Source organism: Rousettus aegyptiacus, unplaced genomic scaffold (assembly GCF_014176215.1).
Source record: "Rousettus aegyptiacus isolate mRouAeg1 unplaced genomic scaffold, mRouAeg1.p scaffold_m13_p_12, whole genome shotgun sequence".
In the NCBI taxonomy this organism is placed as follows: domain Eukaryota; kingdom Metazoa; phylum Chordata; class Mammalia; order Chiroptera; family Pteropodidae; genus Rousettus; species Rousettus aegyptiacus.
Genome location: NW_023416287.1, coordinates 66006705 through 66025163, shown reverse-complemented (window position 1 = coordinate 66025163; position 18459 = coordinate 66006705). Strand labels below are relative to the sequence as shown.

The window sequence follows — 18459 nt, the reverse complement described above, 5'->3', positions numbered from 1 at the left end:
GATAAAGTTAATTTCTGGGTAACAAGCTAAGGAAAATAATATAATTGGTAAAGTTATTTTCTGAGTATCCAGCTAGGGAAAATAATGTAAATAAGAATAAATGAAGATGAAATGTGAGTTGTTAAAGCAAAGACATAATGAGTTCTGGATCTATCATCTTCTGAATAAGCATCTTATCCTCCCTTCTCTGGCTCTTAGGAAAGGCTGAATGAGACCTGAATTTAGAGACAACTACTCTGGGACATGACCTAAGACATTAATTTCCTGCAACAGGAAACAGTGAGCAGAGGAATGAAATTACGACTTTATGATTGGAAGATGACTAGTTCTGGAATTATAAACAGTAATATTAACTCATCCTGCACGATCTGGACCTTGATTGCTTTTTGCTTCTGCAGATGAGTAAGAAGCATAAAAAATATATCTATGTTTGGTAGTGATTATAGAGAACCTAGTGAGTTCATTTAATCTCCGTGAGCTAAACAGGATAAATTTATAACTTAACTAAGAGAGCTAAAGGCAGATGCTAAAAGCTAACTTTACCCCAAATGTATATTAAAGAAATGTACAGAAATTAAGATTCTAGTAAGAAATACAGAATAAATTATTTTCTATTTAAGTCCAGAGAAACCTCAGAGTTAAATAATAAATAAGAGCATCTAAAGATTAGATGAAGGCACTGAATTGTTGCATGTTTAAATTTCTTTAAATCTTGTTCTGAACTGTAGTTCATATTTAAATTTGGATATACCAATACTAATTACTTTCATCCTAGAAATACTTTTATTATAAAAGCATGTTACAAAAGTTTACATTACTTTAATCTTTTACATAAATACAACCATTGAAAGTTTATAATTTGTAGCATATGACAGAAGATTAGTAAGGCTCTATCATCCAATTTTTTTCCTTATTCCTGGTTGAATGCCTAGGAAGAAAAATAATCAATGTCATGTATATCAATATTGGAAATTCATACCTAAAACAAATATTAGAAAATGTCACATTCCTATTGAGATTCTTCTGTTGTATCAAGTCTTTAAGCCACACGTGACTTGTAACTGAGATGTACCAGTGAGATTTAATCAGCTTTTAGAACTGACAGTCCTCGTTTTACATTGCACCTATAGGGCCTTACTGATCAGGAAGACTGGTTAGTTCCATTACAAACAAAGCTCAAAATGACCTTGGCTTAATATCTATAGACTTGATGGCCTAATTTCAATGATTTAAAAAATTGTCTTAGCTCCAAAGGTAACTACTCACCATTTTCTACATTTGCCAGTCGATGCAGAAGGGGCAGCCAGACCAGACACTGCGGGGGAGGATCTGACATGAGGGTGTCCAAGAAGCTGTTTAAAGTGACTTTTTTCTGCGTCAAAAAACCCACAAAAATTTAGAACAGAGAATAATCTTAATTTATCTGATATGTAGGTATCATTTGAGATTGAAGAAGCAAGACATTCCGTTAACCTTTGACAGATAAGAAATAGAACTTGAATTTAAACATTAATTGCAGTTTATATTTATACACAGAACTGAATTACCTCCACTGAGGTGGAGTCAATATTATCATAAGGAGAAAAGCCATTTTCAGAGCGTCACTTTCATATATGAGGGACAGTATGAAAATGATGAGGAAATATGAATAGACATTCTCTATAAAGTTTTACCTACTAGTGTGTCCTGGTGCACTCTGTTACTCCTATAGCGGTCTTCTAAATTTGTAGAGTAACTATCCTTTCAAACTTCCACAACCTCCATAAGTACTAAATATTTCATGGTTAACGTGAATGGTTCCACTATACAAGATTAGGAGGGAATCCTGTTAAGAGGAAGTGATCTCTCCTTCTTAGGAGAGAACAATCTACATTAAAAAAATTTTTTTTCTCTCCTTTCCTTATAAACCTTTCCTCTCAATTCGGTCTGCTTCTGTCTCATTATTCTAGTCTCTTCTGATGTAGAAAATGAATGTATTATATCTATAATTTTCCTTCAAGATGACAAAAATAAAGTTATATTAATACATGATATTGTAATAGTATGAATGATAAAAATTACATGTTTATATGCAAAAAATCATTTTATTTTGGGATTATGAATTATAATATGAAGTTAATGAGACAGTTTTTTTTTTTCTTTTAAAGATAAGAAATCAGTCCTGAAGAGCTGGAGTGCCTTTTCAAGGGCTACCCCTTATACTTGTCCTTGTAATTCACAAAACAACCCTTTTGGTACCTTTTAATTAATCTTCTTTTTTTTATTAGCAGCTATTCATGATTTTAGCCTTTCCTCATAATACTAAATACTTTAAGCTTTTTGTAGGATTGATAGCAACATTATTATTAAAGATAAATTATGTAAAGTATGTCATGAGGCAGTATCTGTTAAAAAGTGACCACAATTTATGTATCTAAAATAATGTTATTTTTCAAAACAATCACTTGGAGTTGCTTGTTCTTTTTCCAATGAAGCAATTAAAAAATTAAAAAATTTCATCATTCATACTACTGTTATAGCTAGTTTATAAAGCCCAAAAAATAAATGGGTCTCATTATTTTTATATGTGTGACTTTTTTTGCACTTCAAATAATCTTATGCATTTTGACCATTCATCATAAAACTCACTCCTGGAAGTCAAAAAAATGTTATTACGAGTTTAACATATATAAATTTCTCATCATTGAGGATATATACAAAATTATATCATGTGACAGTCTATAGGATATTTCAAAAGGAATTTTGAGCAATGTCAACATCTTATATAATTCTTTTTGAATATATGTCCTAATAAATTAAATAAAGTCCTATTATACCTAGTTTTTAATGTGAAAAATTCTAAAGCATTAGTATATTTACTAAGTGTTCTACAATACACGACTACCTAAGATCAACAAATGTACAAATAACAAATAAATTCAGAGGCAGAGAGATTAGTTTGGGGCTTAATACAATAGGCCAGATGATAGATAATGATGAAGGAAGAGAATTGAGAAACTTCTAGAAGGTAAAATCAGCAGGACTTGGTGAATAAATCCATTCTGATATCACCAACTCAAAAGGGAAATAAAAAGAGGACCACAAATCCATTCGCCTAGGCCTCCTTCTTTCCAACTTCATCGCCTAGACTTTCTCAGAACTGGGGGCAGAGATAGGGCACCTTAAGCCAATCTTGGTGTGGGGGCATGGGAAGGGTCAGAAAGACTTCCTGGGGGAGATGCCACAGAAGAAGAGTTAGCACTTATTGTATCAAACCGTCCCTCTCTTATTGAATGTATGGATATATTTATGATTCTACATAAATCCATGACTATTGAGATACCTGATATACTTTTGACCTCCTAGATCACCAAATGAACAGACTGATTAAGTTTATTAGCTGGATGGTAAATGCAGTTTTGTACTGGCTGCTATGCACTGATTTCTTATTAAAGGGATCTTTTCAGAGGACATCCTTGGTTAGTTTGGATTTTAAAAAAAATTTGAAATAATCCTGCAATTTGTGGATTGGTAAACTACCACCGTGTTGTGCTGGACAATGGTGCTAGACACGAAGATTTCCTACATGACTAGGAAGATATAAACATGGAGTGTGCCCGAAGCTAAGCAGCTTCCCCTGGGCTTTTACCCAGTGAAAGCCCTAGTTAAAACATGTCACTCTGAGTCCCAAATGTATCATGTTGTAGGAGATTTAGGTAGCCATGTCTATCATATTTTGGGTCTCCTAGAGTGAGATGTGACATGTGCCACATCCTTTTTTGTCTCTTTTGCTAAACATTAGTGAAACCTGATGCTGGGTCAGACCTGTGTTTCATGTGAGGCTGAGTGACACAGTTCAGTCCTTTCGAGAGTGTAGTGATAATAATGATACTGAGGCTAAAGGTTGTTATAATGATTAAATTAGACAACGCAAGTAAAGAACTTAGCATGGTATCTGGCTCACAGTAAGTAAATATTGCCTATTATTATCATCCAGGTGTATTGGGTTTTGTTACTGACTCACAGGTCATTTGTCAGAGGCTGGAAGGTACATTACAGGTCATGAAAAAGAACTGTCTAAGTTGTGACTTGCAGTGAGATGAGAAGAAGATCAACCATTGTTTGAAAGATAGTTCTTTAAACGCATTCTTTCCTACCTGTTGAGAGAAACAGGATCTAGCTGATTGTTCTGTATAACCAAAGGAAGGACCTTCAAAAACTGCTGTGGGTAGTTTGAGAACTTCTCGCAGAAACTGATCGTATCGTCCATAAACCATCACCCCACTAGAGTCAGAAATCATTGAGAAAATATCTGATGGAAGGAAAAGGAAAGATATTTATATATTCATCACATAAAAATTCCCTACTGTTTCAGTTCGACATATCTGCTGCAAATAACAAAAAATGTGGCAGAATAAATAATACTTATGAAAGAATAATATAAAAAGTAATTTTTATGCTGACCTATTCTTGGTATGGTGTTTTCTTTGTTGTGTCTTTGTAGATGAGTCTGGCCCATTGTATTAACTAGTAATTTGGGTAAAATCAGCATGTTTTGATAAGAGAACATCATATTGTTATTTTGGGGTCAATTATCCACTCATATATAACTCAATGGGAGAAGATTTTGTGTACATGAGAAATATGCTAACCTCATTTGAAATGCACAATGAAAATTTTACTATAGCATTGGTGTGTGTGTAGCTAGTTAGCTCTTTACTCATCTATGATATCATTAAAAGTTTTGAGTTTTAGTTTAAGATACTGAAAAATGAAAGACACAATGGGAATAAGGATGTAATGAAAACACTTGATTAACTCCCCACAGAAGCAGAAAACTTTCTACAAATCACAGTGTTCTGGGTGGAAGGCATCTGATTTACAGCGAAGGGTCTTTTGACTCATATAAGTAAAGAGAAAGCCTGGCCTTGTGGATGATCAATGAGGTAAAGTCAGGGTCTGAGATGATTCTCAGCAGAGACTGTGGCTTCACTGAACCTCTGTTCTTTAGTTTCCACCACTATGTGCACTTAATGAATATTAATGGCATAATTTCCCAAGGTATTTTATAATTCCTCTGTGGAAAACACGATTGAAATAAAAGGGTTTGCTAATGTATATTTTGTCACCATGCTAGATTGTAACTAGGCTAGCACGGCTGCTGGAATAAACTGTTGTAAATTCAATGTGCTACCTCTATTCCTTTTGGGCTTAAGTTTTCAAGGTCAAAATATAGTCCGGAGATACTGTTTTTACACTATAGTCAGATGCTCGGTATGTTACAGGCTTTTATTCAATTATGTTTCAGGGTGTGAATTGGTTCTCATTTTCTTTAAATACTCCAGTTATAAAGGATTTCCACTGTGCTTCAAATAGTTTATCAATTATGAGGCTACAGAAATCTACCTGAGCAACAAAAATTAATGTGGTTATCATCCACCTTCACAATATTGTTTACTTAGTGAATTTTATCTCTTATGTTTCATTAGAACTAGTCAAAAAAAAAAAAAAAAAAGGAAGTGCCAAAGGGGGAAAAACTCATACTACTACAGCAAAAAATTCTTTATAGGAACTCAATAATAGGAAAAATAATAGACTTTCTTATTAGAGCTGCCATTTTGTTTGTTTTCAAGCAGGTTGATTAACTAAAATTGGATCATCCTCATGATCTTCTAGGCTTGGATTTTCTAGGTCAGAACACATTTTCAAAAGTAAATAAGGACTTTCAAATCTCACACTGAAAGAATTTAGACAACATCTCTAAGTAGAGCAAAAGCAGAAGTACCAATAATGATCTTTCATAAATTTGAAGCTAATATTAGACTAAGTTATGTTAATGAAGTTTTGTAAAGCAATAGGTAAACTAGGGCTAGGTCACTGGGATTAAAGGGAAGTGACTGGTAATGCCATTCAGGATTTTCAAAAGAAATGAAAGGACTCTGAGGACGCTAACAAAATATGTGTTTGTACCTTAGTTCTTGGCCCTCTGTTTTACATATATTACATATATACACATACATACATAATATGCTTCTAATATGTAATATACATGTACGTATATCAAATAGAGGGCTATTTCCAGGATTATATTAGTTAATAGGTGAAAAACACAGCGATTTAAAGCACGCAGAATAGTACCTGACATCTAGTCCACAGGAAATGTTAGCTATTTTTATTATTAAATTTAAATCACATTTTTCTGTCGTTTACTTTAGGCTTTGCCTCCCCACTGGAATTATTCTTTAATGTTCCAAATTATCCTCTAAACCACCATTGTACTTCCCACAGTACCATGGAATGGTAGATACTGCAGAAGATTTTACATTCATTAATTCGTTCAAATAAAATTAACTTAGCACATACAAAATTGTGTGAAATTGTGCTAAGCAAGAAATATACAGAAAAATCAGGAAGTCCCAGTCTTGCCCTCTGGGAGGTCCTGGTCTACTGAGGATGACAGAGACATGCTCACATCATGCATCATATGACATCATCATACTGTAACATGGTAGTGTGAATATGGAAATAGGAGGGTGTACAGGATGCAGCAGGAGCTCGGAGAGCGGATTCTCAGAGGGAGTAGTGAGTTGGGGAAGATATTCTTACAAAGGTGATATCCGAGCCAAGAATAAATGACAATGAGGGGCTAGTCAGGCGTTAGGAAACTGGGTCAGGATGTGCATTGGTATGCTCACGCATGACGCATTAAAAAATCTTGAAGCGGTTCACTGTGCCAGGGGCTTGCGTACACATAAGGGCATGGTGGGAGATGAATTGCTTTGAAAGCTCTACTAAGGAGTTTAGATTGTGTCCAGAAGATGTTGGGGGAGATACTGAAGAATTTAAGGTAGACCAGTGAGTTAGAATTATTACCCTGGGGGTAGGCATGGAGGCTGAACAATCGGTTCAGTAATAGAAACTCAACAAATACACTGTGTTCGCCATAACGTAGTCTTTTAAGCAAAAACAAAACAAGCCCTTCCCAGAAGCTTTAGAACAGTGCCTGGCATGCCAGGCGTATAGCACTGGATTCAGAATTTCATAAGATCTTTAAGACTACCCAGGGGTCCCAAGGCAGAAATATAAACAAGCGTTTCATTTCATTAAAACAACAGGCTATATTGGGACCAAGAATAATTTGACAGAGTGTATTAGGTCAGTTTATGTTTAGGTTGCCAAGTCCTATGACCTCAGGGCATGCCCTCATATCCTAGGCTGCCAGGAGGTGCGTGATGAACACCCTGTATATTGGTTCCTTGCGGCTCTGAGTATTGGAAATAGTGGTTGCTGTCCCATTTAATGCATTTTAAAGCAGATTTTTAAAAAGTTTTAAATTTTCTATTGTTTTCTACATTTTCATTTTTTATTAATTTTATTACATATATTTTTAGAATTTTATGGTTTTATTAACACAAATACAATGTGCACACAAGCTGTCTACTCATTTTCCTCACTGAGCAGCCTGGCTTTGGGACTGGTGACTCTGATAGCCAGTCGGGCTGCTCTTTCCACAGTGGCTCTGCGGTTCTTTGAGGAGACATTGTGAGCAATCTCAGCACAGTAAGATTTGTTGCACATCGGCAGCACTTCAAGCTCCTTGACATCATGGACCAGCAACTTCCAAAAGTCACTGGGCAGCATGTGCTTTGTTTCCTTGTTACTCCCATAACCAATGCTAGGTGTCGGGATCTAGCCCTTGAATCTTCTGTGCGCTCTATTGTCAATGCCTCTGGTTTCCGCTAGTTACGCTTAATTTTGAGAAATCAGTCTAACTGGTGCCAGATAAACTTCTCGGTACTCTTTTTCACGATCTTGGGTTTCACGTGGGGTCTGAGGGCAGGCAGCCATGATGCTGAATAGGAGATGGACACCACCTCCTTAGGCAGTGCCGAGAAAGAGCCATTTTCGCTTTTTAAAACCTCTGATTTATTGCCAGCCAATTACTCTTGCCCTGTGCTCTCCAGCATTAAAAGGCTGGTTGGAACAAACAAAACATCCTTCATTTCTGTGCACAAAATCAAAACAAAAAAAATTGCCAAACAAGCACAGCTGGCATATAGGCTTATGATGAATCAGAATTAAAAGAAGGGAACACAAACCCCTCAAACCCTGAGAAATTCCATAACCTTTTATTTTATTTTTTCTTATTACAAAAGCAATGCAGAAAATCATTACTTTGCCTGTTCTATTATTAAATGCAAGCTGGCAAAAGAAGACTAGAGAAAACACCCACAAGCCCACTCACCAAGAGTCAGCCATTGCTCTCTGTGGGTGGATTTGCTCGTGTTTGCTCATTTGGTCAATAATTATCACTGGTGACTAAGAATGTTCATTTTTGACTAATTAACATTTTGGAGAGGTTCTTCTAGCCAAACTACTTTCATTTAAATAGTCTGTGGTCAAATCGCTTTCAACCAACTTACCTGGAACTATTAAAATTACCTTCCTGGGATTAATTCTATGAAGAGTGACTCCTTAGCCAGAGAACTGGGGACACATTAGCCTGTTATTCAGGTCCACAGTTCTGGGAGATGGCAAGATAACGTATTGTGATCACATTATCTGTGTTTCTACAGAATTTGTGATACCATGAAGCTAATTTCTGCAGACTGGAGAACACAGTTTACTTCCAATGGGACTCATGCATTTGTTACTTCTTCTACCATACTGAAGAGGAATTGGCAACAAGATAGCATTCTTTGCTCACCATTTGTGGGTTTTTTGGTGGGTAATGAGGATGGTGTGAGGAAAAAGCACTATAGCAGTTACATTGTTTGCTCTGAATTCATGGACTTGCAAGAGAACTAAAGATCTCGTCAGTTATATCTTGAGCTTTGTAATTGTGCAGACATTGTTCCTTGCTTACCCAACAACCATTCCCTTCATTTTTGTTGGCCTCAAATTTCTTCCTAAGCTAAGGGAAAGCAGTGGCCCTTCTTAGGCTAGAAGGTGAGAGTGGACTACTCTATGACTGTCAAGGTTATCCCTTTCCTATTATCAGTAACTGCTGTAGCAATTGGCCTATGATGCCTCCCTGAGCAAAGAGACTTTGGAGTGAGATGTGACTCCTGAAACAGCTATACCCACTCTCCCCAAGAGAATGATAAAATCTGACACTGAGGAAAGCTGAGAAGAAAGATGGAAAGCTCTTGGGTTCTTGATAGCACAGAATTAACCTGGTTCATGAAAGGCTCTGAGTTCTGAAGTGCAGAACATTGATTCTCTCAGTTTTCCTCAAACTTATTTTAATGGGACCTTTTCCCCATGTACTTATTGATATAACATTGAATGAGTATTTGGAAATGTTTCTTTAGACTTCTATGTTTAAAATTAGTCACATAGCCAGGCTTTCAATTTTGGACTCCCATTTCTCACAACAGTGTTCTTTCTCACACAGCCTTATAAACAAAACTCATACTATTTGGGTAAGGGAAAGGGTTAAATGGAAATTTTTATTTTAAACAGCAGCACGTACATCATTTTAAACTAGTTAGAAATGAAACTTCTTGCTCCCTATCCCCACAGTAGGCCTACTGAATCTAAAATTCTGGGAGCAGGACCCAGAAATTGATGTTTTAAAAAGTCCCTTTAGTATGTATAGAATCACATACATACATACATACTATGTGATTCTATACATACTAAAACTTGAGAACCTCTGGTACAGGGGGAAAAAGTCAAGGTTCAAATCCTGGTACCATTTTAGCTATGTGATTTACTTTAACTTTCTGAGTCAGCATCTTTACCTAAAACGAATGAACCAACCAACCAACCAGTGAACCAACCAAAAAACTCCCACTATTTTGTTGGTTAAAAACTCTACCACATTTAGTGACAAAAGGTACTTAAAGGGCTCATAGTCACTCGATGTACTGTGGTTATCCTGTGTTTATTGGTACCTAGTTAGTTCTCAGTCCATAGTGTCTCTATGCAGTTACTATGCTTCTGCCCTGGCAAAGCTTACTTAAAAATGGCTGGAGTTCTAGTGATTTGATCAGCTCTCACTGAGAAGAATGAAGAAACGTGCTGGGAGCTTTGGTTTTTAGATTACTTTAAAAAGAAAGGTGGTTGAACAAAGCCTTCATGTCCCTATGATGATGGATTTATGCCTGTAGGGCAGTACAGTACAAGGAACTTGAAAGAATGTGTATCTTACTTTAATATCAGAGTCTAGTTGGTGATGTTGAACAAGTTATAAATAATAAAGAACCTGTAAGTAGAAGGATAACATTCATTTCATTAACATTTATCTACTATGAAAACATTTCTATGACAAAATCCAAAGATCAATGAAGATCATATTTCTAACAGCTCTCATAGGATGCGGAAAGTCACAGACAGGCAGGGGGATGGGGCAGGAATGGTGGGGAAGGAAATGTGGTATGTAGGAAAAGAATAAGCAAAGAGAGACACAGAGAGTAACTTACATCTTAATTTGTCCATGATCTTCCCTCCACACAATGTAGCTAAAGCCATTTTGACAGCAAATACTGAAATTTTGCCATGGCCTTCCCTGTTTAATGATAATAGAAAAAAAAAAAAGATGCTATTTAGAGAACTTCCAGTAACAAGGTTTGACATTTTCTATTCTGTAAAATTCATAAGATGTTGTAGCTGCATGCATTATGTGACCACATCCACTTTAAAAAAGGCTGTGAATACAATTCAAACATTTCAAAAAAACTGTCTAATCAATGTTTCCTTTTTTCAAGAGATAGTGGCATCTTCAAGTTATTCTTTATATATATCAAACTTCTCAAAGCATGGACTGGAAGCCAGAGGGATATGTGCCATTTAACTATGGATTAAAATTACAAAGCATGCTTTTCATTTTGGATTCCATAAAATACTTTCACAAATGATGATTTCATGTTTCTATTAATGTATTTAAACAAGACTTCAGAATATACATTTTTTTTTGGGTCAGGGAACCAAATTTTGTTAGGGTAACTATGGAGACTTTTTCCCCATACATTTTTTTCACCCATCATTTTTTTCCCACAAGTCAACTACACTATGTCATACATTTACTTTTCAAATGGAGTTGGTGCTTTATTATATTTTATTAAAAAATGTTTTTTAAATTTACTTTTTATGGTGACATTGGTTAACGAAATCCAGTGTTTCAGGTGTACGATTTAACAGTAAGGCGTATCTATCTATCTATCTATCTATCTATCTATCTATCTATCTATCTATCTATCTATCTACCTACCTACCTACCTACCTTCCTACCTACCTACCTATCTATCTATGTATATATATATATACATATATATATACACACACACATATGTGTGTGTGTGTACATCTATATGTTGCATTGTGTGTTCACCTCCCATAGTTAGATTTCTTCCTGTCACCACATATTTGACCCCTTTTACCCCATCTACCTCCTACTCCCCCTACCCCTACCCTCTGGTAACCACTGGTCTATTATCCATGTCCATGAGTCTGTTTGTCCTAGTACTTTAAAGGGGGCAAAAATAAGAGCTCTGAATCATTCTCCTTTCACCGAAATGACACTAGAGCTGCCAAATCTTCATTGATATACTAGGTATAACTAACTTGCCCTTCACAAAATGTGATGTAAAGGGCATACTGTAAGAAGTATAATATTTAAGCTTAATGATTTTCCAGCTGGAATAAACTGTTTATTCTTATATCCTTGGAATCAGAAAGTGTATCATATTAGTAATTCACTGTTTTGGTAGTTGCTACCCTTTAGAATGATCAAAAGAGTTATTTAAAATAATAATGTGGCTGAAAGGTAAGTAAAATCTGTATTGGTAAGGGTTTAGTATATAGAATAAATCATTTATATGAATAAGATTCATAGAGCTGATGTATTAGAAGAGTAAGATAGAATAAACAGTTGTGTTTTTCTTCCTTACTAGACTTCAGAGAGAGATCATTTGCTATTCATCTTTGCCACTGTCATTGTTAGCATAGTACCTGAAAAAGATCTAGGTAGGATGTAAAACTGACTGTTCCTATGCTAGTGGCTCTTTCATTTATATTTCTAAGCCTGCCCACAAGACTTATTTATTGGAAATCTTCAATTGGATACCCCAGGTCAAACCAAGTGTACTCAAAATAGAATTTATCATCTTTACAGAGCTCTCCTCTAATAGCCAGGTCAATCTTATTACTGACCTGCTCTTCGTCTTACAGTTAGGTACAGGCTGTTAGGATCATCATGTACCTAGTTACCCAAAAATGAATCCTGCTCTTCCTCAATTCACTATTGCCCTGATCAAATGTCTGAGGAACTCAAATACACCTCTTCACCATATATTGAACCCATTCCCATCTTTCCATTCCCACTGCCATTTCTTCCATCAGTTCTTGCTTTAACAGTGTAATAATATCTCGAATGATTTCTCTGCTGGTACACTCATATCACAAATTTGGCCATATTATTTCATTATTTTAAATCCTTACTGCTGCTGTTAGCCTACAGGATATAGTTCTAGCTTTATATGCCTTCTCCATTCTCATCTGCTACCATTTCTGGTGCATTCCATGCCACAGTCACACTGTTTAATGGCCTTGCCCTTTCCCAGCATGATCTGCCCAGGACTCTCTCTCCCAGTCATCAGGACACAGCTCAACAGCATCATTCACTCTGTTCTGAAAACAGTTCCCACCCCCTTGATGTGGAGGCAATCGCTCTCTCCTTCATCTTTACCTATTATGTGGCACCTATCACACTATATGACCATGACTGGCTTATTTACATGTATGCATATGAATCCACACTGAGAAATTTTGGGGGGCAGAGATCCATCTTCTGAGTTACTTGTACTTTGTCTCACACAGAGTTAGTGTCTTGCACTTTGTCTCACACAGAATTAGTGAAAAATAAATTTATTATATTACTTAACGACCATTAATCATAATAGGTGCCCTTAGAATTCTGAACGACCATTCATTAAGTTGTTTATTAATTTTAGAGCAAGCAGCTATAATAAAAATGTAATAATTTTCATAAAAACCACCTTGTTCAAAATTATTCCAAGACCCCAGCATTCTCATTGCATGAATACCTGGAATTATCAAAAATTGCATTTTAGGAAAGAGTTAGCTTCTCTTCCTCAGCCGAAACATGATTCAAATAATAACAGGAAAGTCTATGAGGTGTGAAAGAATAGGAGTAATATAGCTATAATGTGTCTTTGAAATACAAAGAAATTGAAGAGCATTATTTATGAGACTTCAAGAACAATGAAAGTTTCTTTCAATGAATAAGAGAGAACAATTTAATTCAAGGAAGAGAATGGACCACAGATGATGTTGGAATAGAGCAATCTTCAAAGGATAAAATGATAGCTCACGAGTGAATTCTTAAACTTTAGCTTTTAATGATCATAGGGATACTGTCCATCCCGTATTGTTCCTTGAAATGCAATATATATGTATATATATGTATATATACATGTATATATATGTATATTTTGTATTTTTGGAAATGCAAGATTAATGCTATTAAATCCAACAGCTGTTGTAACAGAGCTATTCTGCCAAATTGACATAATAAATCTAGATAAATCACCAAGTGGAAGGCAGCTCAATGAGAGGTTTGCAGGAACTCAAGGGTGAAATTAGGCCACCGAAATGTACTGTTATGCAAGCTACTGTGCTAGACTGCCAATGTGACCCCTGTCAGGAAGAAAGATTCAGGGGACATGCATGAATGTAGGTCTTGGTAAGCACACCAACACTGGGTGAGCTCAGACCTTGCTCAGCCCTGGCATCGATAAACCTTTAAGGAGTTTAAAAAATGAGTGGAGACAGCTACTCCACAACGGAAAATGGGGGGATCAAAGACTTAAATACAAATGGTTCTTTTTAAAGAACATTTTCAGTAGATAAAACAGGATGAAGAAAAGGGAGGGGGTGATGGGGAGCGGGGGGGGGGGCGGGGAGGGGGGACAGATCTTCTAATGGCCTTTGACAAGATTCCCTAACAGAGGCTATTACTTAAACAAGGTCACCTTGGCCCCTTTCATTAACAAAAGAAGCAAGCAGTAGGGAGAAGTTGGGACATCCCAAATGGAGCTACTTTCATTACAAACCATCCTTAGGGTAGTTTGATTCACTAACAGTCAGTGAAATCCCTTAAGTGTCTAGGAATTAGAAAGTTAAGCTTATGAGGATGGATAACAGGAAGCTCCCAGGAGTCTTATGCAAACTGGCAGGAAAGCGGCATCTTGTTACAAAGTAAGTATGTTCATGCAATGCCTCTAGGAATAAAGTAGTAAAACTAAATATATGGAATATTGGCTGTTGGCCACAACTCAGGAAGCAGACCTGCCAGAGTGTATTGAGGATGAAAAACGTAGATTGGCCCTAATGCTGCAGGCCAAATGGCCTCAGCCGAATGGGTAATACTAGGGAGAGCATTAGAAAAAGTCTATGTTATTTTCCGGCTTATATAAAAAACTATGGCAGCAGATCTTCAATTTCATGTGCAGTTCTACTGGCATGTAACAGAGCCAGATGTGGTTGAGAGTACTGTGTATAGTACACCGTGTATCCATTTAGAAGCACTGACTTTTGGGGTGGCCTTAGAACCAGTAATCAGTGACATGACCATATAAGATTTTTTTTGTGAATAAAAGCTGCTAGTGCTGCTGATTTTTCAGTAGCATAAAAGGTAACAGCAAAAGCTTTAATTCCTGTTTAGAAAAAGAAAGTGCAGTTGCTGCCAGTGTAAATTTAACATCACACATAAGAATGCTATGTTTTCTAGGATTTGACATTTTCAGTGATTGAGAATTACTAAATTTTGTAAATGGAAATACCTCTACTAAAAACAGAATGCTATAAACAGAATGATGTCACTGGTTTCCAAAGACTATCGTTATAGTGGAGCGATATGAAAATAATATCAAAAGTGAGATATTATGGTGAACTTTGGAGGTAAGGTTAGGACTGTAATCTGTGAATTATCTCGGGGTAAACGCTACAGCCACAAGCACCTCCGGTGAGTATTCTCAGGGCAAATGGGAAATGGGTTAAAAAGATATTTGCTAATAGCTTATCATTTTTTTATTAAAGAATAATTTTATTTCTAATGTAAAGATTTTACTTGTTTTGGTATTTTCCCTTTCATTGGAGAGCAAGAACACAATGTGTCATGCATACTTCGCTCTTTTTTCCCACTATTTGTTTTTTGGCATAATGGAATATAGTCCATTTGTAAGCCAATTACCCTGAAGGTTTTGCCTGTGCAAACTTTATTTCCCATTCTAGCTTGATGTCAAAAAAATACCCAATTAAATTGTTATATTGGTATTTAAGTAATACCTAAAAGGGTTTTTAAGAGAACACACAGATTATCAAAGGTACAAATTGAAATTGCTCCATTCAATGTTTCTTTAAATCTTTTATTTCCCTTTTATACTTTGTTTTCTCACTCTAAAAATTTTCAAATTTTTCTGAGGGCTAACTGATTGAAATGGAAACAAGGAAGCACTTACCTTTTGGTTAAAATACATAGATTTTTAAAGTGTCTATCTTAAAAACACGGATTACTTCAAAGTTTGATTCATCATAATAAAAAGTGAATAACTGCATTATCCTAGGCTGAATTTTCCATGACTTTCAAAAAGACAAACAGATTTTTTAAAACTAATAAGATATTACATTCAGGGAAAAGTTGTTGGGGAGGGAAAATCTGCTTTAGACAGGAAGGAAAAACAACAAATAGATACAGATAGGTCTGAAATGCCAGGCTAAATTTGGAATAGAATGTAAATTTTCTCCAAATTGCCAAGAGTGTTTCCTGTTTGAAGTTAAAGGATCCTCTCATGAAATTTCAAGCTCTTGAAAGTGAGATTTGAATTCTGACTGATTCTTTTTTGAACAGGCTGGAGGGATTATTTCTCTTTTTAAGAATACTAAAATCAGAAGCTCTTATTTTACCAACATATTTTACAAAAACATTTGGTAAGTATTTTTGATAAGCAAAGGCATGGCAGTCAAACTGCTCTTTCTCATACATTCTAGTGGTTTAATTAACAGAGAATTGTTTTTTCCTCTGGCTTCTTTATCTGGGGATTATTTTGTTCATAAGTATCACTCATTCAGTAACTCAGATATTTACTGGCAATGCTTAAGAGGCTGGGGATATTTACTCATGGTCTATTATGGAGAAAAGTAAAACAAACAAACAAACAAAAAAACCAGTTAATTTTAATACAGCACATTTTTACAAAGGGCAGGGACCTCATCTTATTCAACTTTCATCCCCAGCCTATCATAGCACCTACTGGCACATATAGCAAACTCGTAATGTATATCTTAGTTAAATTAATGAATACAGAAGGGAAAACAAACTTTCTGATTTACCACTTAAGTTTTATATTGAGAAATACTAAGTGTTTGAGTAAAATTTCAAAGATTGACTTTAATGGCCCTTAATATTAGATTGTACAGTCATGTGATACCTTGAATTTAGACGTGATCACATACGTAATTACTCTTGCTTTTGATATAGTGAAATTAACATATGAACGTACAGAAACCCCTTTTCAGCCCTGGCATCTCTCTGAGCTGTCCATAATGTTAGCAAAAGGTCAGGGAAAAAAATTTCTCATAGCACCGGGCCAGGTGAGTTTGCCAGGAGTTTCTCCAGAACGAAAGGGACCAGTACTGTTGACATGTCTCTCTTACCGCTACGAAATCTCACTGCCTCTCATCTGAAGTATAAGTCCGGTAGAAAGATGAGTGACATTTAAGATGTTCAATTCATCTACAATTGTGAAAATTCTTCAGAAGAGATTTTATTTTAGCAACATGTAGGAATCTTGGAAAAAAATATTTTCTACCTCAAAATTTAGTGACTAGAGGAGAACGTTCTGTGGATATCCAGAATTTTGATGTGTAAATTAAAAAATCACCAAACCACATAAGCACTATTTAAAATATTTAGTTTTAGCCATATAGATATAAAAAAAGAGAAGAACATTTAGCTTCCTATGACTCATCTTTTTTTTCTTTGCTCTCACACATCTACATAGCCTCAGAATTGAACAATATGTTTTGTTGTCACACGGAGAAATGGCTGTGTACTTTGTAAGTACATCTCACGTTAAACATCAGAATCATTTTTAAAACTTAATAGGCAGAAGGATTTTGGCAGAGTTATAGGATTATTTCATATCTATCCATCTAAAATAGTGCTGTGGTACCTTTCCTAGTGCTGGGGGTGGGGTGGGGGCTCAGCAGAGGGAATAGATGTTCAAATGGCTCAGCGAGGTACGATACGTCAAACATAGAGAAAAAAATACCAGCATTCTGTATTCTCTGTAAAAGACGATTATACCATGAATTTGGAGTTCTGGGTGGCTGTCATAAAACTGACTAAATCTACGATGCAAAACTTGTTAAGTCTAAATATTTCTTTCATATACAGTCTGTCAAATTATGTCTAAATACCACACACTGAAAAGGTGAGAAATGTGAGTGTAATAACAATATCTTGTAATAAGTAGGGTAAGCCTAGGAAAAGAAGTACATTCATTTTCATTAAAAAAAAAATGAAACACAAAACATGAATAAATCTAAACTTAAACTGATTCCTGAAACAAAATGATTTTTTTTTCTCCACTCACCTCAACTGGTATGAAGCTATATGACTTGTGAATTATTTAACCTCTCTGTCTCAGCTTCATCATTTCCTCAACTTAGAAAACTATAATAGTTCCAAACCAGTGAGATTGCTGGCATGCAGTAAATGAGTACATTTTAGCTATTGTTACAATTATTATATTATTATTATTAGAGAATTGGCATTAAGAATATAGCTTGAACCCAAAAGTAGGAAAAATCACTGTTCCTTTTAATATTTGTCATTGTCTACTATAAGTTTTGAATGGCTGAATATATGTGAAAATAATATTTGCTAAAAACAAGGCCATAATCTATTTTATGAGGAACTGTCTTAAGAAGAAAGATTCTCTTGAATTGCAATGATTCTCTGAAAGCAAGTTCATATACTTCTTGAGTTTAAATTGCTATACTGTCTCCCCCATCCCTCTTTTTTTTTCTTTACATTTCTTTTAGAGTTCAGGTTCTTAAGGTATCTCTAACTTTTATTTAGAATTTTTTCCTGTTTTTTAAAAAATCTTCATTTAAAATACAGTAAATAAGGGAAAATTTCTTAAATGTTTCAGCGATTCATTGCATTGAAATTTTGTTAACCAATGTAACCATAATAAAAATTTTTAAAAAATTTTAAAAATATTTCAGTGATTCTATAATAGAAGGAGCATATCCTTGATCTACCAGTATCAGGCTCATTCATGTCTACCAAAATGTAGAAGGCTCCCTTAAACACCTGGGTTCTGTCATTCTGTCATGGGATAGGTGGTAGGAAGTGACTTCAAATTTCCATGCTGGATCTCATTCGGATAAATGGAAATTTACTATTGTAAGAAGTAGAATTAAACTTTCATTTTATTCTTGTTTCTC

At 35.4% G+C, this 18459-nt stretch overlaps 1 protein-coding gene and 1 pseudogene across 37 annotated transcripts in view; both read right to left on the bottom strand.

Annotated features, from left to right (window-relative positions):
• The window catches only part of DTNA (dystrobrevin alpha), a 330024-nt gene that overhangs the window by 65767 nt on the left and 245798 nt on the right, over positions 1-18459 (bottom strand). For all 37 annotated transcript variants that reach the window (XM_016153937.2, XM_016153946.2, XM_036229943.1 and 34 more), the window contains 3 exons: positions 10407-10492; positions 4137-4291; positions 1267-1372 (listed from right to left, as the gene is read on the bottom strand). In XM_016153937.2, coding sequence (XP_016009423.2) covers positions 1267-1372; positions 4137-4291; positions 10407-10492 — 347 coding nt within the window. The remainder of the gene's footprint in view (positions 1-1266; positions 1373-4136; positions 4292-10406; positions 10493-18459) is intronic.
• Positions 7373-7919, bottom strand: LOC107515302 (annotated as a pseudogene).